This window comes from Ctenopharyngodon idella, chromosome 2 (genome assembly GCF_019924925.1).
Source record: "Ctenopharyngodon idella isolate HZGC_01 chromosome 2, HZGC01, whole genome shotgun sequence".
Classification (NCBI taxonomy): domain Eukaryota; kingdom Metazoa; phylum Chordata; class Actinopteri; order Cypriniformes; family Xenocyprididae; genus Ctenopharyngodon; species Ctenopharyngodon idella.
In genome coordinates this window covers 9,671,824-9,698,619 of record NC_067221.1, presented here as the reverse complement: position 1 = coordinate 9,698,619, position 26,796 = coordinate 9,671,824, and the positions used below count along the sequence as shown (strand labels likewise).

General features: G+C 38.1%; 3 protein-coding genes and 1 long non-coding RNA gene across 7 annotated transcripts in view; 2 read left to right on the top strand and 2 right to left on the bottom strand.

The window, feature by feature from the left end:
- bfsp2 (beaded filament structural protein 2, phakinin) overlaps nt 1-3,594 on the bottom strand; it is a 45,707-nt gene extending 42,113 nt beyond the window's left edge. The window contains exons 1-4 of one of the 2 annotated variants that reach the window (XM_051882019.1): nt 2,059-3,594; nt 1,745-1,827; nt 1,286-1,442; nt 1,045-1,206 (exon numbers count right to left, since the gene is read on the bottom strand). In XM_051882019.1, coding sequence (XP_051737979.1) covers nt 1,045-1,206; nt 1,286-1,442; nt 1,745-1,827; nt 2,059-2,487 — 831 coding nt within the window. In that variant the 5' untranslated portion in view covers nt 2,488-3,594. The remainder of the gene's footprint in view (nt 1-1,044; nt 1,207-1,285; nt 1,443-1,744; nt 1,828-2,058) is intronic. The other variant, XM_051882011.1, reaches the window with a different exon arrangement.
- A 6,767-nt stretch (nt 3,595-10,361) lies between these two features.
- zgc:136930 (uncharacterized protein LOC563946 homolog) lies at nt 10,362-18,659 on the top strand. 3 transcript variants are annotated; one of them, XM_051881997.1, is made up of 9 exons: nt 10,362-11,030; nt 11,144-11,204; nt 11,328-11,423; nt 11,990-12,169; nt 12,268-12,393; nt 15,135-15,355; nt 15,733-15,770; nt 18,334-18,363; nt 18,515-18,659. In XM_051881997.1, exons 1-9 carry the CDS (start codon nt 10,363-10,365, stop codon nt 18,556-18,558), a joined length of 1,464 nt encoding a protein of 487 aa, XP_051737957.1. In that variant the 5' UTR covers nt 10,362; the 3' UTR covers nt 18,559-18,659. The 3 variants fall into 3 exon arrangements, with proteins under 3 accessions (XP_051737957.1, XP_051737948.1, XP_051737941.1); XM_051881988.1 differs by having other exon boundaries at nt 18,331-18,363; XM_051881981.1 differs by lacking the exons at nt 18,334-18,363; nt 18,515-18,659 and adding an exon at nt 18,079-18,321.
- Nucleotides 11,865-15,332, bottom strand: LOC127505985 (uncharacterized). The gene is made up of 2 exons (XR_007927859.1): nt 15,276-15,332; nt 11,865-12,122 (listed from the first exon to the last, which is right to left on the bottom strand). It is a non-coding gene; the product is annotated as an uncharacterized LOC127505985 (long non-coding RNA).
- A 5,540-nt stretch (nt 18,660-24,199) lies between the features above and the next one.
- ccr9a (chemokine (C-C motif) receptor 9a) lies at nt 24,200-26,461 on the top strand. The gene is made up of 3 exons (XM_051882034.1): nt 24,200-24,375; nt 24,561-24,632; nt 24,744-26,461. Exons 2-3 carry the CDS (start codon nt 24,579-24,581, stop codon nt 25,794-25,796), a joined length of 1,107 nt encoding a protein of 368 aa, XP_051737994.1. The 5' UTR covers nt 24,200-24,375; nt 24,561-24,578; the 3' UTR covers nt 25,797-26,461.
- The last annotated feature ends 335 nt before the right edge of the window (nt 26,462-26,796 follow it).

The following is a 26,796-nucleotide window of genomic DNA, read 5'->3' as shown; positions in this document are numbered from 1 at the left end:
AAATAAATCCCAACAAGGTGATGGGGACCCCAACATGGTCCTGAATGAAATATTCATTTGAGTTGAAATGATCTGTAACACTTCTCAATAAAGTTTTATATGCTATATTTATAATTACACTTACAGAAGTCAATGAAAATTTCATTGTTACAATGAATATATATGAATAGATATATATATAACAAATTGTAATCAGTTACTGATTCCAAATTACATGACAAAAATTGTAGTTAGTAATGTAATCCATTACATTACACATTTAAGGTAATGTAATCTGACTACTTTTGGATTACTTTTAGATTACTTTTGACCTAACTCATTTATCACATTGATTTGAATAGGATAATCTTGTACCATATTGATACAAATTTACAAAGAAAAAGAAAATATATTCCGTTCTTTATCAACAACATGAAGTGCATTAAATATTACATTAAGTCAGGGTTTCTCAGACTGGGGCTTGTGAAGGAAGTGGAGGGATTTAGTGAGTTTAATGAAAAGCTTTTACGTAATTAAATCATAAAAATTTAACATTTAAAATAAATAATTTTAAAATATAAAGCAATCAAAATAAAACACATACTAAAAAAGAAAAAAAAAACTTTAACTGCTATCAGAGAACCATGAATTTAAATGTATTTATTTATTTATTTAATTTTATTATTGGCCTAACTTATTAATTTAAAATATCCGGAGGTTCGGCTGACAAAAAAGTTGGGGAATCCCTGCATTGCATGTAAATATGAAATGACGTTTCGCTTTGGATGGATGCACTTTCTTGAGCTTCTTGGTCCCGCTCACTGCCATTATAAAGCTCGGATGCATCAGGATATTTATTAATATTTCTGCGATTGTGTTAATCAGAAAGAAGAAAGTCATACACCTAGGATGGCTTGAGGGTGAGTAAAGCTTGGGGTAATTTTCATTTGAAAGTGAACTAATCCTTTAATTTTTGGAATCTGATTACGTAATCCAGATTACATGTAATCAGTTACTACCCAGCACTATATATACAGTATGCATGATTCACATTCTATGGTTTACCTTGCACTCGAGGTAAGCATCAGTCTCAGCACGATTCTTCTCAATGACCTTCTCCCAGTGGGAACGGATGAAAGCCAGAATCTGGTCCAGGCTGGTCTCAGTGGGAGCATCCGGCTCATCAACCTCATGCCCGGATATCTGCTTATAGAGCACTCTAACATCCTGAAGAAGAGCGAAAGAAGATCCTAATTTAACACTGAAACTCAAAGAGAATTCTATCATTGATCTGGTCTTATTTCACCTCCATGTGACTCTGCTCCAGATTCATCAGCTCATTCTTCATGCTGTCAATCTCATTCTCCAGGTCCATCCTAGTCAGGTTTGCATCATCGATGACTTTGTACAGAGAGTTAATCTCCTCCTCCACTGCTTTACGAAAAGGCTGCTCATTCTCGTACCTACACAATCGTGCATAAAAACACACTATAGACCATTTGCTGGAAATCTGTTAATGTAGAGCAGGAGTGTCCAATCCTGGGGGGCCACTGTCCTGCAAAGTTTAGCTCCAACCCCAATTAAACACACCTGAACCAGCTAATCAAGGTCTTAGGCATATTAGAAACTTCCAGACAGGTGTGTTGAGGCAAGTTGGAGCTAAACTCTGCAGGACAGTGACCAAGTTTGGACACCCCTGATGTAGATAAATGCTAGTGCGATCAAAATCTGTTTCTCTGTTTTACTCAATGAAGCACACTCACACCTGTCTTTGAAGTCCTCTGCAGTGGCTTGAACATTCTCAGTCTGAAGCATAAGTCGAGCATTGTCCAGGATATTGTCACTGACCTTATAGAAAGAAAGATGTTAGTATGTACACCAGTAAGTATGAGCATCTTTTTACTTCCTCAAGTACTAGGAGGTAGGTTCATTAAAAAACAAACAAGTATCAATTTAAATGATATTAAAGGTTTTAAGGATATTTAGGTATCTCCTCTAAAACCTTTTTAATACATAGTTTTTGCTTTTTGACCTCTATGCTTGACGCATACATTCCAACCCTGTCAAACATCCTCCTACCTGTAAATAAACATCCTCCCAGTCTTGTTTTAAGCCAGTCCATGTCCCAGCGCTGACGGCTTTCCTTTCCAAGCAGTGTCTGATCTGTTCCTCCAGTTGTTGGTTGAGTTGCTCCAGAGCGTGAACTTTATCACGATACTCCAGCAGGCACGTGTTAAGGCTGTCGAAGCTATGCTGGTGGCTTCGATCCCTGGGCTGGGTCACCACAGGAAAGGTGTTGCTTCTAAGGCTCTGCAGAAACACGCTGCTCATGCCCAGAGCTCTGCGGGACACGCGTGCACCCAGGCTGCTGGTACCTCCAGTGGGAGCCATGCCTACAAACACTCCCCGAGGCGCAGAGGTCCCTGCTCCACTCATGCGGCCCACACTGCCCGGCCGCTCCGCAGCAGCCTGGCCCAGGAAGGAGGATCGGCGTCGTGGCAGAGGCATTCCTGTCCTGATGCTTTTTAAGTGACAGGCTACTAGTAGTCCATAGACATGACCACAATGCAAGAGTAAATATCCACTGACCTCCCCTCAGCTAAACGGCAACAGCTACCAGCGCATGCCTCTTTATGGTGGCCTGGCCTTCTGGAAAGCAGGCTCTTTGTTTTAATACTATTGTGACAGAGACCTGGTGATGCTGGTCGCTGCTCTTTGTTCATTACCGCTAGGCAGTTTTCAGCTGTCTCAGCACAGTGGTCTTCTCAGGAAAGCTCTATGGACCAATCCAGGTCCCCCTTTCTATGACTGTGTTTGACAAAGACAGTGGGGAAACTAAACTATCATCACAATGACCCAATCGAGTACATTTCTGTGTGGTAGGACAAGTGTAGATACAGAATCATCTCCTATAAATAAAGAGTGGTAAACATGAAAAAATACAGATGGTTACTTGCTTCGCAAGATGATTTTGCATTTGATAAGCATAATCTTTACCGCATCTTCCTGTTTGCAGGTGTCAGTTATTCAACTGTCATCAAAACAGAGAAGTCAGAACAACATATTTTTTTTTCCCATGAGAAAGTAACATGATTTTATTTAACGTATCTTTTTTTTAATCAGATACTGAGAAAAAAAAGTGCATTTGGTCAATGAGGCTACAAACAGCGTATGGCTGACCCATGATTTTCTGCCCACAACCATGAGGAAGTAACAATAGCAACACTACCTGTATGGAGTCTTCCACTTCAGTTTTTATTTATCTGTGTCTTTTTTAATCACAGATACTCAGAAAAAACTTGCATTTATATGGTCAATGAGGCTATAAAGTCTGTGTGTCTGACCGATTATTCACTCGATTGATTCATTCAGGAACGGTGATCGAGGCATTGAATCATTTATTCAATTTCAACCGATTAGTTCGTTCAGAAACAGTTATTCACTCAGCAACATCACGCGTTGTGTTGCTATCACTGCGGTGGTTTTAAAAATAGACAAAAGTAATTAATGATATTATCAAAGTCCCTTTAAAGGAACACTCCACTTTTTTTGAAAATAGGCTCATTTTACACATCCCCTAGAGTTAAACAGTTCAAATCCATTCAGCCGATCTCCGGGTCTGGCGGTACCACTTTTAGCATAGCTTAGCATAGTCCATTGAATCTGATTAGACCGTTAGCATCTCGTTAAAAAATGACCAAAGAGTTTCAATATTTTTCCTATTTAAAACTTGACTCTTCTGTAGTTACATCGTGTACTAAGACCGAAGGAAAATTAAAAGTTGCGAATTTCTTGGCCGATATGACTAGGAACTATACTGTCATTCCGGCGTAATGATCAAGGAACTTTGCTGCCGTACCATGGGTGCAGCAGGCGCAATGATATTACGCAGCGTCTCTCACAAATGTCTCCATGGTTGCAAGGCATGCTCCCTGTGCAAGCAGGGGGTCACAGGCGCTGCGTAATATCATTGCGCCTGCTGCAGCCATGGTACGGCAGCAAAGTTCCTTGATTATTACGCCGGAATGAGAGTATAGTTCCTAGCCATATCGGCCTAGAAAATCACAACTTTTCATTTTCCGTCTGTCTTAGTACACGATGTAACTACAGAAGAGTCAAGTTTTAAATAGGAAAAATATTGAAACTCTGTGGTCATTTTTTAACGAGATGCTAACGGTCTAATCAGATTCAATGAACTATGCTAAGCTATGCTAAAAGTGGTACCGCCAGACCCGGAGATCGGCTGAATGGATTCGAAAACGGGAAAACTCAACTGTTTAACTCTATTTTCAAAAAAAGTGGAGTGTTCCTTTAAAACAAGTAATTTCACTCGGCGGCCATCTTTGAAACGCCTCTCGGGCATTCAAGTGCATCTCTTTGAATGGGGAAACATCAAATTCTCCAAAGCTGTTTGCCAAGCTTTCGATTAAGTTTCATATTTGAAATCACCAATGAAATCTGACAACAACTGTCTCATAAATTTTGTTTCTAAACGCTCGAATCATGACAAAAACGGTATTTTTCAGGCTGGATCAAGCTAATGCGCATGCGCAGTCCTATATGCGCGTCTCTTGTGCTTCATTTCGGAGGCGCGCGTCTGACTGTTAACGGCCGCTGCAGTGACGCCATGACTTTACCAATTAACAATTGGCTCTTATTTAGAAGGCGGGACTTATTCCGCCATATTGCGCGTTGCATTTTCTCCCTTTCAAAATAATAGGAGTGACGCGTCTTGTGTTATTCTATAGTCTTTGATATTATAATGAAATGTAAGTTTCTCAATATTAACTTCTTTATTGAACTGTTGTATAACCAGTGGTGTAGTCTACTGTAGTTCAAGAGAAGCGGCAGCGTGAAGCGCATGTGAACATCCTCTCCTCCGCTTTAATACCAGTTACAGCGCGAAATAAACATGAATCAACATCTCAAGGTATTATAAAAGATACAGTACAACTTAACGAAATTTGTATCATGTGTCGTGCAATCGCTTAATCAGTGTTTCAACCGCGGAAAGATGTCAATAACAGCTTGTAAACAATGTCACATAACGTCATTAGCTCAGAACAAACATATTCAGTGACCATAAACTCTTTAGTCAGCTAGAAAAATGAAGAGAGGAGCAGCTAAATATATGCAGCATATTATATATTAATTATATTTTTTTTATTTTCTTCAATAGCCTATTTAATGCATGTTTGAATAAATCCGTCAAGTTGACAGCCACCATCTAATTTAAGCGTTTATTTTTCAAAAAACGAATTGGATTAGAAGTCATTTTAAAGTTAGTAGGCCTATTATAACTTTATTATTATAAAACAAATCCTTAAGTGTAATTTAAGTTTGTATACAAATCGGTTCATTTTAACCTTCAATATTAATGTAGATTCCCATGTATATTATACAGCATTAGTTGATTTTTTTTTTCTTGATAAAATTTGCCATGTTCTGTACCTGATATACAGTATATCCACTGATATCTAATCGAATTGCAAGTTAGTGAATTGAAATGCATAACTATGATGACAGGCATGGCAGGAAACCTAAAACAGAAAACCTATAAGCCTCACATATGTGACATACTGATAAGCCTCGTCTTTCCATTATTGTTACACTCTATAGGTTAAAAACAGCCTGGGTTGTTTTAACTCAGGGTTAAATGCCCAACGTGCTGGGTAGTTTTATTTAAAGGGATAGTTCACCCAAAAATGAAAATCCTGTCATCATTTACTCACCCTCAAGTTGTTCCAAACCTGTAAAAATGTATTTGTTCTGCTGAACACAAAGGAAGATATTTTGAAGGAAGTTTTTAACCAGGCCGCTTTAGGGCACCGTTGACTACTATAGTAGGAAAAAAATAGTATGGAAGTTAATGGTGCCCCAGAAATGTTCAGTTTCCCACATTCTTCAAAATATACTCCATTGTGTTTAACAGAACAAAGAAATTTATACAGGTTTGGAACAACCTGAGGGTCAGTAAATGATGACAGAATTTTCATTTTTGGGTGAACTGACACTTTAACCCAACTATTGTTTAAAAAGGACTATATGGATGGCTTAAAATTAACCCAAAAATCAGACACATAATTTCTTGAAGCAACAATAATAATCAAAAGGTAAACATTAATAAACAATTTAATAAATGTTTATTTATTATATTTAATATTAATAAATGTTAATTTCCAACATATTTTGGGTTCATTTTAAGCAAACAATACAGCAATTTTTACACAATAGTTGAGTTAAATGAAACTACCCAGCTGGTTGGGTAAACATTTAACCCAACCGCTGGGTTAAAACAACCCAATTGCTGGGTTTGTCCATTTTCAACCCAACTTGGGTTGTTTTTAACCTAGCATAGTTGCAACTTGCAAATGTGCATTGAAACTTGCCTGCTGATAAAACTTGTGCAGATCCAATCTCTTCAGTTGTAAATGCCACTGGCTGTTAAAGTGTTGGCGGTGCTTATAATAAATTGAGGCTGGGAGGGAAAAATCACAGTATACTCACTACAAAAAATTAGACTACACCACTGTGTATAGCAATATCACGCTCACAATCGTATTAAACATGGAAACTGTATGGCACACCAGGACGCTTCTGGTGAACTGTTAGCTGATCATTCTGTACTCGCTGTACATCGACACAAAACCATCAATGGTTGACTTTTTAATGTTGTATTTATATTTTCATGCAGTTATCACACTTGCCTAATTTGACAATAAACCAGTTTTATAAAGACGAAGCTATTGGGAACGTTTGATTACGAAATGCCGTGTCTGTACACGCAACATTTTTCCAGCACTTCAAATGTTATTTTTAACGTGATGACCACAAACATTATTTGTTCATCCTTCTAAGATTGTCCTCATTTGTAAAAACCGAACTTTTCAAGATGTAGGAAATCCAACATTTGATAGAAAACACTTTTCATTTTAAAATAAAAAAAGACATGAATTACTACTATAACCAGCAGATGGCGGCAGAGTAGCATTTATTTGCGCATATATTAGCCATTTCCTGTAATAGTTTTTCACTCAGATTGCTTTTGACTAAACATTAAACATTATAAAATTACTAGGTTTAAAAATGTATGTATGAAGTAAAACTCATGAAAAACAATAACTTTTCTTGTGAACGAATTACACAGAAAGCGAGCGATTTATTTTTTATGTCGGCTTAGGTTTGAATAACTAAATTAATGCTAGGCCTGACTATTTAAGTGACTATATTGTGATTATAAACAAAGTATTGGGCTACACTATTGATACTTAACACACCAACAAGTGACATTTCACCGGATGTTTTCCAGCTAATATTATTGCGGAAGTTCTAAAGAACACTCTGTGCATATGGTCCATTAGCCTAGCTATGAGATGGAATTATCAATTTGTGTGATGTTGATGATTTGGCAATCTTTATCTTTGGCCTATTAACCTCACATGACTTTATCTGCAGAAACTGGTGCTGTAGGGCCCAGAGAGAGTCCGATTCATAACTAGGCCTAACTGTGACTTATTACTGAAGAGGCCTGAGGCTTAGTTACAGCTGCAACATTAACGTTACATAAGAGATTATGCTTCTATCTATCAACTGTCTTTCTGGGTTTTTTTTTTTTGGTCTTGTTTGAAGACATTGAAGACATGTAAATTCTGGGGCTTTCAGGAACTATTGTATGAAACTGAAAATGTATTATGAAAAAAAAAAAAAACCTGACATTTTAGTGTGTAACCCAGATTCAACTTTAGTTTCACAATTGTTTCTCACAGCAAAGAGCTCTTAGATTATCTTGCTCAAAGGGGCCTTTTGAACCAATAAGATACACCGCATACATTTGATGTACTTTTTGACTTCCTGCCAAGTTCGTCACCAGAGTTCTGCTGGTTATTTTGGCATTATAAATAAATCTATTGTTGTATGCAAATAAAGAAGGATTAACCTAACCTCTGAGTTTGTCTCTTGCAGTAAACTCCAAGTATCAGAATAATCAGTAATGGAATAAAACCTCTTCCTATTCTAAATAACCCTGGGAGAAGTGCATAGAGCTCTTCAGACTGTTCTGGCGTTCAACGAAACGAAAAAGAGTCACATTGTTTTCCATTGAACCACAGACAATTCCTCTTCTATGATAGCAGAACAACAGGGTGTGATTTCCCCTTCCCTTTCTCCATCATTTATTGTTGAGGGGATTTTATAATTGATACTTGTGCATGATTCTGCATCTTTACATCCAGGCATCCTAATTTAATATTGAATGATTTTATTTTTTACATTCTTTACAACAGTTGAGTTGTCTTTACAATAGCCTTTCTTTTTAAATGGTGTAAAGGTTTCTGTTAGATTAAATTTTAATTTTTCTAACGTGAAACACAGATGTGACAGCTGACTATAATTATGCCATGGGCATGCCTTAAATTTGCAAAATGAGTGAAGGTATGCTTCACCTGGCATCCGAACAGGCTCAAACCTATCAGTAGAGTCTGCCCTTGAGCACAGCATAGACTTTCAAGACTAAGCAGATGTCTGTCAGATTCCACCTTTTATTAATGTCACTGATACCAAGCACTGACCTTACATAAGAGATCTGTGGTAATAATTACATAAAGGCTGGAGTTGACAAAATTCACAGAAAACTGAGTAGTGTATGATGGGCACAGACTATAATTTTATTTGCTTCATGATTGCATCCAGTCAGTGACCACTGACCAGTCTAAAGTAGCAATGTAATCTATGCAAGCAACATGTATATCAATAATATTTTCTCTTATAGCAAATTAGATGTTTTACCAGTGCCTTATTCTTTTTGGAGGGCTCTTAAAAGCATGAAATTGTATATTGTATATTTATTTTATAATTTTATTTAAATTATATTTAATTAATTAATATTTTCCCTGTTCATCTGTTGCCTTTGATGTCACAGCTCAGAATGTTTGCTAATGGAGAGTATTTGGGACTATTATAGTATTTTATTTTGAATTAGCTATTATTTATTTATTTATTCAGTTTTCATTTTAATTTAAGATTAAGTTTTAGTAATTTTGTTATGTGCTTTTGGCATTTTTATCAGTTTTTTTTAAATTCTATTTTTCTTTATTTTTATTTCAGTTTTAGTAATTTTAGTACTTCAACTTAAGGCAACATTTCTATATATATTTATTTTATTTCAGCTTTATTTTAATTAACAAAAACTTTTTTAGTAGTTTTATTTAAAGGATTAGTTCACTTTCAAATGAAAATTATCCCAAGCTTTACTCACCCTCAAGCCATCCTAGCTGTATGACTTTCTTTTTTCTGATGAACACAATCGGAGTTATAATAATAAATATCCTGAAGCATCTAAGCTTTATAATAGCAATGAATGGGAAACAACGAGTATGAAGCTCAACAAAGTGCATCCATCCAAAGCAAAACGTACTCCACACGGCTCCAGGGGGTTAATAAAGGCCTTCTGTAGCGAAGCAATGCGTTTGTGTAAGAAAATTATCCATATTTATCAAGTTATAAAATATCTAGCTTCCGCCAGACCGCCTTCCGTGTTCAACTTGCAAAGAAAGTGTACTGCCTCTCGCAGTTCAAACCGCTTACGCTATGTCCTACGCCTTCCCTATTCAACTTACGAAAAAAACATAACTGACGCGACATCAGTAACACTTTCTTTGCAAGTTGAATGCGGAAGGCGGTCTGGCGGAAGCTAAATATTTTACTTTATGACTTGTTAAATATGGATTTTTTTCTTACACAAACACATCGCTTGGCTTCAGAAGGCCTTTATTAACCCCCCGGAGCCGTGTGGAGTACGTTTTGAATTGGATGGATGCACTTTCTTGAGCTTTATACTCGTTGGTCCCATTCACTGCCATTATAAAGCTCGAATGCATCAGGATATTTATTAATATATCTCCGATTGTGTTCATTAGAAAGAAGAAAGTCACATACACCTAGGATGGCTTAAGGGTATGTAAAGCTTGGGCTAATTTTCATTTGAAAGTGAACTAATCCTTTGTTGTTTTTGCATTTCAGTCTAGTGATGCTAGTTGCACAGAAAGTTCTTGAGTCATTCAAAAGAGAATAAGGCCATTTCAAAATTCTGAGTTTTAGGGGTGATATTCATCTTTCAGCTTTCACTGCAAATTTTAGATTGAAGGCCCATCCTAGAAGGAAAATGTGCCTGCAGGTGAGAATATTTTGAGATTTAACAGACAACTGACGCCATACCTTGCTACTGCGACAAGTTACAGCTTATTCTTTCTCTATAGAGTGTCTTTTTTTGCACTGCCCTCCCTTACTTAAGTGTATTTAAACAGCGAGCATTAGTCTCTTGCCCTGCCTGCACTCTCTGCTTGGTTCAGACTCTGATCCTTCAGCACTCATCCATAGCTGTTTACCATGTCTTTGTCTATATCCTTGGCCTCTTCCAGGATGTCTGGGGGATACGGAGGTTTTGGTGCAAGTAGTGGAGCAAGATTGGGTCTGGGGATAGGGGGTGGTGCTGGTTTAGGTGGAGGTCTTGGCCTGGGAGGAGGACTGGGCTTTGGAGCCGGTGGAGGTCTTGGCCTGGGAGGAGGACTGGGCTTTGGAGCTGGTGGAGGTCTTGGCCTTGGTGGTGGTGCTGGAGCTGGTGCAGGATTGGCACTGGGGGGTGGTGGTGGTGCACTGGTTGCCAGTCCTGCATTCGCTATGGGTCGCGCCATTGCTGCAGGTGGACTCGGTGCAAGTGCCGCGCTCGCCTCCGGTCAAGCATCAGGCTCTGCCATGGCCCCAATACTTTCCAGAGCAGCTGAGAAGCACACACTCTCTGGGCTGAATGACCGCTTTTCCACATACATGGCCAAAGTACGGGCGCTACAGCAGGAGAACGCAGCTCTGGAGGCAAAGCTGTCCCAACTGACTGGGGGGACGGATGTGTCCCAAGAGTCATCTGTGACTGCCACGGTGGAGTATGAGGCCCAGCTGAGCGAATATCGCAGCACATTGGAAACTCTCACCATCGACACTGTCAAACTGGAGATCGAGCTGGACAATGTCCGTGGAACTGCCCATGAGCTGAAGGCTAAGTGAGTGTTTCCTTTTTCAATGACATTTTTTTATGCTTAATGTTATTCATACACTTAAAATATACAGCATATTGTCAATAAATATCGTTGTTCTTTTATGGATTTTCATTAAGGCTTGACTTTGAACAAGGAGTGAAGTTTCAACTTGAGTCTGATATTGCTGCAATGAAAAAGGTGAGCAGGATGACATTCAGTCACAGAATGTATATCCAAACTGATCTGTTATTGACTTAAAATTTAACTTCTTGTTCGTAGACAACAAAAATTTTAACCACACATGCCTGTATCCCTTTTCAGGACATTGAATTGGCCTCTGACTTAAGAATTGATTTGGATGCCAAATTCTCCAGCCTGAAAAATGAACTGGACTTTGTCAGCAAAACACAAGAGGAGGTACATTTTCCGTCAATTAAAGTCTGAAATGCATACATGCAAGGAGTAATCAAGATAATTGATTTTTTTATTTTAAAAAAGCTAATATATTTATATTGTTTTAATTGTTTTAACTTACGAACATAAAAAAATGAAATAATGATCACCGAAGCTGTATTTATTTGATCAAAAATACAGTAAAAACATGATTACTGTGAAATTTTGTAACAATTTGGATTTAAATATATGTTAAAATGCAATTTATTCCAGTGAAGGCAAAGCTGAGTTTTCAGCATCATTACTCCAGTCTTCAGTGTCACATGATCCTTCAGAAATCATTCTAAGATGCTGATTTGTTTCTCAAGAAACATTTCTTGTTATTATCAGTTGAAAATAGTTGTGCTGCTTAATATTTTTTGTGGAAACCATGATACATATTTTTCAGGAACCTTTAAACAAATAGAAAGCTTGAAAGAACAGCATTTATTTGAAATAATGTAACAATGTAAAAGACTTACATTAATTTAACGCAACCTAGCTAAACACAAGTGTTAATTTCTCTCTCTGTGTTATGTTTATCACTGTAGGAATTGTCATCTTTGCAATCTAAACTGGGCACAACAACAATGGATACTTCAGTCTCAATGATTGAAGTAGACACCGGGAAGTCCTTCGACATCTCTGTAGCACTCAACAAGATGCGAATGGAATATGAGAAATCTGTACAGCAACACAGAGAGGAAGCTGAGGCTTACTACAAACTCAAGGTCAGCACACAACACAAGAAGTGCTCACATTGTCTAAATGTTTCGATAATTTTGGCATTCCAACTAATAAATCTTATGCTATATACTCATGAATCTAGATGGATGAGATGCAGACGACCAATGCCAAAAATACAGAAGCTGTGTCATCAGCTAAAGTTGAGATCACAGCAGCCAGGAAAGAGCTGCAGTCACTGAATTTAGAGCTGCAAGGGCTTGCGGCTGCGGTAAGTGTTAGACTTACTAAATTATGCACTTTCGGTACAAAAATGAAGAACGTGATGTTGGCCAAAGCGATGAAAAGAAGTGCAATTGAATCAACCAATAAGCATGAGGAAGGTATTCTTAGGGCTGTTCAGATAGTAAAGGTGCTCAACAGCAGCAGGTCCCTTGAGAAACAGGGTTTGTCAGCGATGTGAAATGCTTCAGCGCAGGTTCTCAGCATATAATAAACATCTCTTGAATAAATCACAGCTGTCTGAGACAGGAAACAGATGACATAGGAAGTGGTTTATCGATCTCAGCCGTTTCGAATTGGCAGCAAAAGCCCCAATGCCACAAGTGAAGTTGCAATGCTGCAAAAGAACCAGTTTCCCAAACAACTCAGACGCTTTCAAGAGTTTTCTGACATCATTTACAATAAATTTGATGTCTGGGAACATGAGATATCAAAATGTGCTGAAGAATTAGGTGTTTTTGGGCTCTTATAGCTGTATGGTAAAGTTGTGCAGTTATTCTATAAAAAAATATGAAAAGACAATGAAACCATTCTGAAAAAAAGAGAAAAACATTAAAGCCAATTCACACCAAGGATGATTACTATAATGATAACAAACTAAAACTAAATTAAAGTTTGAATTATTTTTCTAATTCTGTGAGAATAGTGGAGTCCACCACACATAACTTTATCAATAATGAGGAACGATATCAGTGTCAGATATCACTTTGAGTTTTTTTTCCAGCTGATAAACAAAACCATCAAAACCAACAGAGTTGAGCATTTAAAGCGACAGACAAAAAAACTGCAGCTTGCACATATAATAAACAACATGTTATCTTCTTCTTATGAACGCTGCAGACCTCGTTTTAGGGTACATTTACATGACAACGATATGCTTAAAACTGAGAAATGTTTTACTTTGAGTTTTCCGCGTACAGACGACACCAATGTAAAAACGATCCCCATTCATACGAATCCGTTAAAATGATTAAAAACGCTGCATTCTGCTGGCAGGCCATTAGATGGCGTTGGAACACTATAGACTGAACGTATAATGCGCATGTGCATGACATCGTCGTTTTCACAGATTCGCCTTTTGTTGTTTACACGGAGACCGTTTTCAAAAAATTGCACTTTGAAACCCATTTTCACAAGTTTGCGTTTTCAGACCACCAAAACGCCGTTGTCGTGAAAATGAATGGCCAAAACGCATCAAAAGTTTTCAGTTTTAGTTGAAAACGGTGTCGTGTAAACGGCCCCTATGTTTGAATGCCGGGGTTGCGTTTCAGTATAAAAGGACCAAAACGGAGACTTTTGAAAACGATGGCGTGGCTGCTCACATTCGCTCTGCTTATCCTTGACGACCGTGTAAACAATAACATGGAGACTGAACTGCAATCTTTGCTGGCTTTGTTGTCATTTTTAGCAGAAATTGTGCAGTTAAACTCTGCTTTTTTTTATACTGCAGCTGCCTACATGCTCAAGAGGCAGCTGTTTACACTAGTATGCGAATGCCCAGTGTGCATGAATGGTTGTGACATGCGTTTTCGGTCATATAGTTTAGATGGAGATCGTTTCTGAAACGCCAGTGTAGACGAGGATCGTTTACATTTTAAAACGGCGTTTAAAAACAAAAACACACCAGTGTAAACGGGCCCTTTACATGACACCATTTTCAACTAAAAATGGAAAACTTGTTATGCGTTTTGGCCGTTCATTTACACGACAACGGCGTTTTGGTGGCCTGAAAACGCAGTTTTTTTTTTAAAACGGACTCCGTGTAAACAACAAAAACGCAAACCTGTGAAAACGATGACACATGCACATGTGCATTACATGTTCAGTCCATAGTGTTTCATCGCCATCTAATGGCTTGCCAGCAGAATACAGCGTTTTTAGTCATTTCCACGGATTCGAATGAATGTGGATAGTTTTGACAATGGTGTTGTCTGTTTTTGGAAAGCTCAAAGGAAAAACTTCTCCGTTTTAAGCATTTCGTTGTCATGTAAACGTACCCCAAAAGTGATGATACACGGGGCAACTTTTTGAGCAATGTTGCCGGGCAATGTTGCTTGGGCACTTTCCCATTGAGAATGAGCAACAGCCGATCACGTTACTAGCTTGGAGATTTCAGAAAAAATTCAAACAAGATGGCGGCCTCTCAGCGGCAATGGAGCGAAGAAAAGGAGAATGAACTTTTATCTTTTTACGCTGGTAAGTTGTCACGTGTCAACCCAAAACAGGGAATTTACCACATTTAATGCTTAAAATACCAACAGGAGTCCAATTTAATGTGAGTTGGCTGTAATTTAGTCAAAAGACGCATTCTATTTAATGTTTGTAGTAGCGTAGGCTGTAGGGCGGATGGCCGGAGGAAGTAGATTTTGACGCGTTCGACGTGGGTTTGAATCTGCCTTTTGCCAAACTCGCTCTTCTCCCTTTTCCTATCACAAATCAGATCGGAAAAGCATTTATATTTAATAAAAACGAAGAAAATATTTGAAAAGTTGAAATAAAGTGCCTAACAAGTGTTTATAATAAAGTATTTATTGGGTTGGCAATAGATTTGCTCCTCTCTGATTAGTTGTTCGGCAACTGCTCAAAAAGTTGCCAGGTGTATCATAACCTTTAGTCTTTGAAACCTAACATACCATGACAGCCATCTATGAAGAAGAACATTTGTTTGTGAAGTAAGCCAAAAGGACAAAATGTTGTGTTTTTACAGGACTTTGTTGTTTATCTTTTCAGAACATGAGTCTGGAGCAGAGTTTAGCAGAAGCCCAGGCCCAGTCTAGTGTGGGCGTTGCTGAGTATCAGGCACAGATTGCTAGCCTCACATCGGCCATAGAGGTGGCTAAAGCAGACCTTCACAAACAGATTCTGGCCTACCAAGAGCTGCTGGACATCAAACTAGCCCTGGATGTTGAGATCTCCACCTACAGAAAACTCCTGGAAGGAGACGACTTCAAGTAAATATGTCATAATCATATGGGTAGTTGACATATAACATGGTCGTGATTAATTCAACATCAGGATCTTAGGGTAAAATGTACAGAACAAGGAAAAGTGTCTGTCGAGTTTTTCCACCATAATCACCTTTTTGCCTTCACTAGTTCATTTTAACTGGCAGTGATGGTCTGTGAAATACAAGTATTCCATGTAGTTGCTTGATTGGTGTCGTAAATAAATTGGAAAGTGTTAGCGTAACACGAGACGCTTCTAAAAATGCTAGAAATGTCATGTCAACTACAGTTTTGGGTGATAAATCTACAAGGATTGTCTTTAGATTTGCATTACTTGCTGCATTTTCTTTCTTTCTTTTTCATTCGTGCTGTTTAACTTTCAGGGTGCCTGAGTTTACAGAGTCATCCTACACTTTTTCAGGTGAGAGCTGCTTTTGTAAGTTTCAATATCTTTGATTAAATGGAAACCAAAAGCTAGTGCAAGTTTAACAAATCGTAAGGACCCACAGCAACAATGGTATCAGAAGCATTAGGGACAGTCATCAGGGAGTTTCCTGATTACCTTGAAAAGCTTCTGTGGTCAGACGGTTGAATCTGAGTGTTTTCTTGGTTACTGTTAACAAAACTGTTATATTTATGAGCATGCATTGCATGACTGTTCAAACCATCAGAATGTTAGTACATGTATGAGTGTACTTTGAATATGGTAATGATGACAAAGAAAGCTCTCCTTGCTATCTGAGATAAGAGAGAGATAGATTTCAAAACTCTGTCATCATTTACAAACCCTCATGTCATTCCAAACCCTTATGACGTTCTTTCTTCTGTGTAATAGAAAAGGAAATTTTTTTAGTTCAAGTTTTCAAAGTTGTGGTAAAAGGAGTCAAATATACGTCTGTATTCAGTGATAATCTTCCCCTTTAATGAGCTGTTTACAGCATCATTGCTTTAGTGAGAACCGGATCTGTCCGATTTGTAAGTTAATCATTTAGACAGGTTTGTGAACTGGATCCAATTCATGTAAAAGGATTATAAAAAGAATAATTTATGGCTGCATTATGGCATCAAGTCATATGGACACAGTTACACATCCTGATTTTGCCAAGTTAAAGGGATAGTTCACCCAAAAATGAAAATTCATTTACTCACCCTCAAGTTGTTCCAAACCTATGTGAATTTCAATGTTCTGCTGAACACAAAGGAAGATATTTGGAAGGATGTTTGTAACTAAGCAGATCTTGCCCCCCATTGACTACCATAGTATTTTTTTCCTACTATGGTAGTCAGTTGGGGGGTGAAATCTGCTTGGTTTCAAACATTCTTCCAAATATCCCTTTAAGGGAAAATCACTCTGAACGCGATAATTCGGCACAAATGTTCATTGTGATGGCGTTTTTGAAAACAATAGATCTCTATGGAGCTATTTACATCGGGCACGTACAATCACATTCGCATCGCGAAAAAGCGAGATTTTTTTTTCGTCCAGTGTGCCGAATTTTCCCCCGTCGCTAGGCGAAGAACCGGACCGTCCAATTAGATTTGAGCTTAGATCACGTACCTGGAGCAGCTGCTGTAGCACAAAAGGGCGAGATTGGTTTTGAAAACCAGTGTAAACACAGATAAACACCAAAGAAAAGTAGGCTATTCCGGAAGAGAGAAGAGAATGGATGTTGAGTTCTTGTTATCATTAGTGTCTAAAAACAGATTAATTCTCACGTTTACTCGAATATTTCTGTATACAGAAAATTATTCACTGAATTATGCGATCTGATGAGCACTCCCCATTTTCTTCCACAGCGTTCGCTGTCTACGAGATACATACATGAGGAAAATGCATTGTCAGTCAGCGCCACCTATCTTGCAGGAATGAATTAGCCAAAGGCGATCTATCGTTTCGTGTTCGTTGTGAAATCTACGTTCGTCAGCATTTTGCCTCACTTTATCGCGTCGTGTTCAGTGTGAAAGGAAGACGCGTTCCTCGGTCAACATATTTTGTTGATCCTGGAACAACATTCCTGTCTGAAAATTAGTCCTCTTAACCCTATTTCTACCCCTCAACCTAACCCAACCTATAAGTTATCCCTAAAACCAGAGGGAAATGAACACTGAAACACCTAATGCCAAGTGGTTGTAAGCCTAAAATTGACATAAACTGTAAACTTGTGCCTCAAATCTGATTGGGTGATTGGAATATTGTTCTAGGATCAACAAAGATGTTGACCCAGGAACATGTTGTACTTGGTGAAATCAGGTTCTGTGACACAGTTTATGATTTTTATGGTTTTTAATTGCCATTTTGTAGCTTGACAGCCCGAGTCCTCATTCACTTTCATTATATGTGGTGTGGTCCAAATATTGCTGGTCAGTTACATCACATCTGTGTTCCATGAAAAAAGGAAACTCTTGTGGTTTTGTAAAAACATGAGGGTAAATAAGTGGCAAATTTTTGGAGAACTGTCCCTTTAACCAGCTACACAATGTCTTTGACGTCACTAAGTGGATAGGATCATCATTCTGTTTTCCCCTTTCATGCACATGATGAAGTGACACATGTTGTTGATGTCTGGCTTTTACTAGTTCAGCAAAAGGAATTATGAGGAAAACAGTGCTTTCAATAACATATTGATAAAATGTAAATAGTTTTGATGATAGGCTTTTTTATTGAAAAGAAAAGTCCAGGGGCATGGGGAGGGGGGGCCCTTTCTCATCTGCGCTTTTCCATCCTGTAGGGAGGGCTTTGCCCCACACCAGCACCCCCCAGGACTCCCCCCATAACCCTGCCCCAAAGGACATACAAACTAGATACATCCTGACAGGCAAGTTTTATTCTAACATGCAAAGGCAGTGTAGGACAGAAACTGCTTCAGGTTTATGAACATTGACAAATACTTCAGCTAATTATTAGTGCTCATCCCTTGTCCTTTTCTGTCTCTCTGTTTATTACTGTCTTTATTCCATTGTCCCTGTTTCTCTACCAACAGCAGGTCAAATAAAGGTCAAAGAAATTATTACAGGTACGTGCGCAATCATTTCCACTGTTTGATTTGAAGTGAACTTTTATTTTTCCAGTCTGTCAGTTGTCCTTACATTCACCATGTGACTTTACTGTTTTTACCAAATCATGAAAAAGATCAGCATGTGACTTCCCTCGTCTTTTCTACACAGAGACATCAGTCATCTCTGATGCAGATGATACTGAATCCTCTTGAAATCTGAGAGGCATCCAGTCAATGCAGTCCTGATGAATGCAGACCCCTGGCCCAAATGTCCCATTCGCTCTTTCTTCAATAAAGCTGCATTTATGATGAAATCTATACGTGTTTCTCAATATAAAGCATTCAGTATAATCAGTTTACTGCAAAAATTGTTGTATTTATTTGCACAGTTACTCAAAATTAATGCCAGATTGACTGGTACGTACAAACATACATTTGTTCTTTGAATGAAAGAACATCTCTATTAGGGTGACAGTATAAAACTTGAACAAGTATGTAGCATCTAAACAAAAGCATCTTAATTTACATAACTGAGTCAATTACGTGGTACAGGGACTCGAATTGGTGAATTATGGTTCATTTAAAGGCACAATATGTAGGATTTTTGGATTAAAATATCCAAAAACCATTAGAACAGTGTTATATATTTTGTTGACTTGTGTACATACATTATCCCAAATGTTTCCAAGAATGTTTAAATTGAGAGAAATAAGCAATTTTTAACCAGGACGTGGACTTGTTCGAGTGACGAACAGGTGACGTCATACCCGCGTTACCCTCAATTTCTGGTTTTATTTTGTAGAAACCATGGAAACACCAAAGACGCTTTAATAGACAAGGGAACAACTGTATACTGGATACATTTATAGACAGATTTTTACCATGCCACAGAAAAAAAACACTATTTTGTCAAGTAGCTAACATAGCATAATCAGATGCAGCTTTATTTTTAGTAACAGTAATACAGCATTTTCTTCATCATACAATACGTTTGTATTTAATTGCATGCCATTTATCAACACAAGCCACCCAGCATTTATTATTATGATATTCTAAAATTGATATAGCTTACTGCAGTGTGCAACAAGTGTCTCACAGCAGCACACTCAAATGTATCTAATATCATAAAACAGTGCTGTGTAATGTATACTGTGCTATGCCTGCAGCATAACAAAAGTTCCACTGCTCTCCAGCCATGTGTCTGGCTCGTCTCTCATTATCAATCGCTCCAGCGGTCTCGTTCCACTCCCACAGCACTCGGCCCCGCTCTGTTTCATACTACAGTAACGTTAATAATCTCATCCATGAACACGATTTCTGACCGAGTCTTGTCCCGATTCTTTTCCACCGGCTGTAAGGTGAAGACGACATCTCCCAAGATTCCGTGCTGAAACTCGGCATCATCAAGCTATGCCTTTGTTTTGAATAGGCGACCTCTAGTGGCAAAAATTCTACATACTGTGCCTTTAAATGAGTCATCCGAACGAATGAACCAGAATGTATTTTTGCCCGAAAACTCTAAAGCATTGAGCATCCTCCCATCTCATTTTTTTTTTCCATCACCATGGAATTGTTGCACCATTAAGGGCTCCTTAATTATGGGTCATTCACACAGAATAAAACATGAGACGCAAGGCAGTGGAATGAAGAAAAAAAAACGAAGTGGATATTTACTATGGTAACGTGATTGAAAATTTAAGTTAAAGGGTTAGTTCACCCAAAAATGAAAATTCTGTCATCATTTACTCACCCTCAGTTTGTTCCAAACCTGTATACATTTCTTTGTTCTGCTGAACTCAAAGGAAGATATTTTGAAGAAAGTTTGTAACCAGGCCGCTTTGGGGCACCATTGACCTCCATAGTAGGAAAAAAAATACTATGGAAGTCAATGGTGCTCCAGAACTGTTCAATTTCCCACATTCTTCAAAATATCTTCCTTTGTGCAACAGAACAAAGAAATTCATACAGGTTTGGAACAACCTGAGGGTGAGTAAACGATTACAGAATTTTCATTTTTGGGTGAACTGACCCTTTAAGTTAGTAACACTACATTTAGTGAGTCACTCCCCAACGGTACACGGATTACACATTACATTTTCTTTAACCCTAAAACACAACACAATGTAAACAAACACTTATGAAGAAACAATACAGAAAATTCCTTTAACAAAGTACATTCGGTATCACCAGAGAGAAGTTGGTCATTTTCACTGGAAGATCCAGTCATGACCTTTTGAATAAACATTACGACTTGTGAAAAAACATTACGAAAAGAAGAAAAAAAAAATGCATAGATGAATTGTTCACAAAAAGATCTATAGCATGCATTTAGAAAAAAAGTTTTCATGCCGATTTAAAGCTTTGAAATCAATACTCTTATCTTCTTTATACACATTGGTGCTATAAACTCTCTCAGATGTCTTTCATGGTTTCTCTCAGACGGTTGTTGTTAGATCTCAAATTGAGGAAGTCGTGCTTTGTGAAATCACGCATCTACCATGTCATTTGTTTTTCTCACTTTTTTGCTATTTTAATTTTTCACCCTACCATAATCATACCAGGGCTCATGACACATCATGTGACTTAGAAGGGTATAATGGAAACATAGGCACTCAAACAAACAAACCCAAACAAATGTACACCTCAATTCAACCTCATTTTAGAGTAGAGAGTGAGTGACTAAAGCAGTTACAGATTGTCACATAATATGTCACATGATGGTATTAAAATGCATTTTTTGGTTTCTGGAAAGTGTATAAGTAAATGAATATGCCCTCCACACTCAGAGTAGTTATGAGGGGGTGTATGAGCAATATGGTGTTATCTGTGCTTTGTTCCTCTATATAACCTTGTGGTCTTAGCATGTCGTGCAAATGTTTACCACAGAATGTTCTCAGTAGTACAAGGTACTAAATGACATGTTTGTCCTCATCTCTCAGTGCAACAGTCGTTGCTAGGTTATGCAGGTTTGTCATGCAAACTGACGTATCAGGAGGGACACCACCTAAATTAAACTGACTTTAACGTCAGTTTGCACTGATTTAATGCTAGACTTGCATTGCATCAGCTTTTTGCTAGTTACACTCGTAATTGATCACTTTATAACAGTCCTCAGTTTAGTGAAATAACCCAGATAAATAATCTGTAAAAGATTTTAGCAGGGGTTTAGAGGCAGTCTAAAATGAATCACATGCTACTTTCTTAACGGTTTTTTTCGAGTTTTAACCAATCAGGGCTCAAACCACAGTTTGAGGAAGGCCTCAGCGCATATGTATGCGTGCATGTGTTTTGTTTGACCTGGTCACTGGAAACTGAAAAGAAAGAGGAACAGTTTATGGTTGGCTTGCGTAAATGTCACCTATAGAAACCACTGGGTTTAATTTTAGACACACAGAGCATGAACGCCTATCACCTTTTGTGACATACACCTTCACCCTTAGAAAAAATAACTTGAAATATTTGAGTACACTAATTTATACATTTAACTTAAAATTACCAGGTTATCTCAACATAAATATTTTGCTAGCTATAACAAACTAATTCAGAAAATGCCAACTTGCTAATTTGTTAACATGTTAACAATAGCATGGTATAGCACTTACTAAATGAGTACAGCAACTTAAAATATGTAACGTACCTGCTCTCAAACCAAGCAGCATGCGCCACATGTCACCATGATGGTAACTCTAAAAACCCACATCAACAGAACTCTTCTAAATTAGCATAACAAAACATTACTCGCTACTAAATCTCTCTTACCATTAATCTTGCACAAAAAACATTATATAACACTTAATTTTAGCACTTACTCTCCCTTTCGAGTTTCAAGGGCAAAGCATGCTGGGAAATAAAAAAACCCCGCCCAGTTTCAGTTAAACGTAAGTTAGTCTAAATTAAAAGAAATGAGTTCATACAACTAAAAACAATGAAACAGTTCAGTTTACTTGAAATATGTCAGTGCTGTGAACTCAAAAGAAAAACAGTTATAACAGTTAATTTAACTAATTTGTTTAATTTAAGTTTGTCCTACTCAAACCAATTAAGGATTTTGAGTGTTAGGCTTTACAGCAGCAGTGGTCTCAAACTCAATTCCTGAAGGGCCACAGCTCTGCACAGTTTTGCTCCAACCCTAATCAAACACACCTGATCCAGCTAATCAAGGTCTTCAGGATTACTAGAAACTTCCAAACAGGCGTGAGCTGGAGCTGGTTGGAGCTAAACTGTGCAGAGCTGTGGCCCTCCAGGAGTTCAGTTTGAGACCACCGCTTTACAGTGAGGGCAGGGGTGTCCAAACCCGGTCCTGCAGAATTTAGCTCCAACTTCCCTCAACACACCTGCCTAGAAGTTTCTAGTATGCTTAGTGAAACCTTGATTAGCTGGTTCAGGTGCGTTAAATTGGGGTTGCTAAACTCTGCAGGACAGCGGCCCTCCAGAAGGAGGATTGGACACCCCTGCTTTAGGGGTACAACAGCTTAAAAAGACATCTTTGTACCTTTTTTACCCCTAAAGGTGGACATTATTACAACATAATTAGCAATATGTACCTTATGGTACTACTATGAACCTTTAAAGGGTAAATAAGGTACAAAGATGTACTTTTAAGGGTACTGCCCCCATTTTTTTTGATCTTGTCACTGTAAATCATGTCTGAAAACAAGCGATAAGATGAGTTTGTGAATTGTGTAATCAGTATTGCATTCAGCAATGGTAGCAATAGATCCAAGATAACCTAAAACTACTTGTTTTGAGAAGCCGCCCCGGCAGCATGACCTAAAAACTATCTTGCATATCCATGCTAAGCGTAAGTGTGTCAACTTGCACTTATATGAAATAAAATATTATGTATTTATAATTACGCCAAGGGAGAGCGAGCTGTAATTTGTTGGGCGTGATAAAGAGGAAATGTCCTTTGACACAGGATATGGCATAATATTGCACATAAAAATAAGTGTAATACGTGTCTGGTCTGACAGTATTAATGATAAACAGGATGTCTGAAGCACGAAGATTCACACTTGACCAAGGAACCATACATGCAATGTGAAAATTACGTAAATTAAAGCAATTAAAGGTCATTTATGATAAAACTTTAAACGTTATGGATGCATAGATAATAGGTTAAAACTTCTGACCTTGGCTGTATTTCATCAATTGTTGGTAAAGAAGTTGCTGTGTATGCTATTGCTCTAATTCATCATCTAACGAATGATTAGTGTTTTACTTGTGCTGACAAGAATCTGGATCCTGTCATGTCATGTCAATGTGACTGACCTCAGTGACAAACAAACCTATAGAAAACAGTGAAAAGGGGAAGATTATACCGTTACAGGTGCTTCCTTGTTTTCTTTCTCTATTTCATTACAATCATGACAATAACAAAGTGTTACTCAAGTGAGTAAAAACAAGAGTTCAGCGCAGGCAATATATATATAAAAAAAATATTAAAATGAATCTAGATGTATAATAATAGAATCGAGTGATCAGAGGCGGTAACATTCTTTCCTGGATGTCCAGACAGAGTCAGTATATGGCACGTAAGCAGGGCATCTACAGTCTTTCACATCAGAAAAGTTGGTTAAAAAGTGTTGGTAGACTTGCCATTTACATTTTTGTTGTTGTTGTTGTTGTGGAGTAGCATGACTGTAAAACACATTTTAGTCCTTTGCATGCAATTATGTTGCACCACAGATGCATGATGAAATAATGATATTGGGGAGCATGTCCAAAAAATGCTAAAATAAAAGCAAAAAAGTTTACTCTTTTTATGTTGTACTATGTATATAATGGCCTCATAAATAAACAGTTTAGACTGCATTTGAAGGTGACTCTAAGAGAGGGGGAAAAAAAGTGTGAAAGAGTTCATGCTTCTTGTGCGTCACTGTGGTTAAACCTCAGACTTTAAAAGCTTCTGCAAAACAGACGTTTTCCAGACGGCGCCAAAAACAACGTGAAAGTGATCTTAGTGATCGGGAAGACAGCAGACAGCAGCTCATCTCTATTACTACTCGCTTTTTTCTCCTAGATAGTAGAGTAAGTACTGCCTTTACATCAATAGATGTTTTAGAGTATGTAAAGGAACAGATTGCTAATGCTTAATTTAATAAACACACCCAATTTAAAAGAATGGTTAATCATATGCACTTTTTTGGTTGTGGATATTTAGTGTACTTAAGTGTGAAGTTAACTTAACAAGTTTTTTTTTTTTACTTATTTAGAAACATAGGAGATCAACGATGAACATAACCGAGCTTGTGACAGCATTCGCTGAAAATATGACTTCAGAATATGTAAGTGAAGTCTGAATATTTACATTAAGTGCATGCTCTCATTATAATTGATGTTTGTCTGCATTTTTAATGCACATTATTGTGGTTAATAATCTAAGCCATATTTCACAGGATTATGATGAATTTTCTACAACTATGGGTGATTATGAGGATGGGGCAGTGTGTGACAGATCTGCAGTGCGACAGTTTCGAAGCTACTATGAACCTGCTTTCTATTGGATAATTGTCATTCTGGGAGCCATTGGCAACTTTCTGGTGGTCTGGATATACACACACTTCGCAAACCGCCTGAAGGCGATGACGGATGTTTACCTTCTGAACCTTGCTCTGGCAGATATGTTCTTCCTCTGCACTCTGCCCTTTTGGGCCGCCGATTCCATCTATGGCTGGACCTTTGGCTTGGCTCTCTGCAAAATCGTCTCTGCCGTTTACAAAATCAACTTCTTCAGCAGCATGTTTCTACTTACCTGCATCAGCGTCGACCGCTATATAGTGATTGTCCAGACGACCAAGGCGCAAAACTCCAAGAGGGTCCGTCTATTGTACAGCAAGCTCATTTGTGTTTTAGTCTGGATCCTGGCAGCCTTGTTGTCCATTCCAGAGTTTCTCTTTGCCCGTTCGAAAGAAGACGACGAAGGCAATCGCTTTTGCACCATGGTCTACTGGAACAATGAAAACAACCGTACTAAAATACTGGTCTTGGCTCTCCAGATCTGCATGGGCTTCTGCATCCCTCTCATAGTGATGATCTTCTGCTATACCAACATCATCCGCACCTTGCTCAAGACAAGGAACTTCCAGAAGCACAAGGCCCTGCGGGTCATCCTGGCAGTTGTGGCGGTGTTTGTTATCTCTCAGCTCCCGTACAACGGCATGTTAGTCTTGGAAGCCACTCAGGCAGCCAATACGACAATTACAAACTGCGAAGAGGTCCAGCGCTTTGACATCACTGGACAAGTTCTGAAGAGTTTTGCCTATATGCACAGCTGCCTAAACCCGTTCCTTTACGCCTTCGTTGGAGTGCGTTTTAGAAAAGATGTGATCCGAATTTTCCAAAGCCTTGGCTGTTGTCCAACCCTCAAGAGCTCCAAGTTGTTGTCAGGAAGCCTTCACCGCCCATCTGTTATGTCAGACACAGACACCACCAACGCGCTCTCATTGTGAACACTGTAAAAACACTGTCAGCTTAGCAAAAGCTTCTGTTTTGATGCAGGTGCTTAGCATCTGAGTTTCAAAACAGAAGTTCAGCGTTCCATAAGAGCTCTTGCACGCTTGAAAACAAGCTGTCTGGTGGAGCGCGAAGTAACCTGCTCACCACAATGAGATGGCTGCAACCTTGAATATTGCATAACAAGAGTTCTCTCTGTTTGACTGAGCCATTAATATGAATGTCAGATCCTGATCATATAATTGTGTACTGTATAAACAGTGTGAACAGTGTTGCGGCAGGGACTGATATGCCTATTTAACTGTTACAATATTTTCCATCTCATGTTCAGCATTAATACTTCCAGTTTATCAGATGTTGGATACCAACATGATTTGTCATGTACGAGCACTGAATTCCTTCTAAAAGTGTTTTTCTTCTAAAGGATGTTACGAATGTTTATGAATGTTATTTTATAATGCTATTTTTTGTCTTTTAATTGCTGCAAAAGTATAACTGTGAATGTAAACTGTGCCAGTTGTGTACATTCAGGGTTTTGTATCTGTATTTTTTTCACATCACACCAAACATAATGTTGTATATAAGTATTTGCTGCTCATTTTGTAAAATTTCAAACAGTATATTATATAGAAAATGTTAATAAAACCTGATATACAGTCTTCTTAACTGTCTTATTCCCTTTCTCTTATATGCAAAAACACATTTTCTCTATCATACATTGATATCACTGGGATGTACACTGTTAGAAAAAAATGGTAACTTTAGGGGAAGTACAGCTTTTCACGGGGCAGTACCCACAAAATGTACCCTATATGTGACCCTGGACCACAAAAGTAGTATATTTGTTGCAATAGCCAACAATAAATACATTGTATAGGTCAAAATTATCAATTTTTCTTTTATGCCAAAAATCATTAGGATATTAAGTAAACATCATGTTCCATGAACATTTGGACAACTTTAAAGGTGATTTTCTCAACATTTTAATTTTTTTGC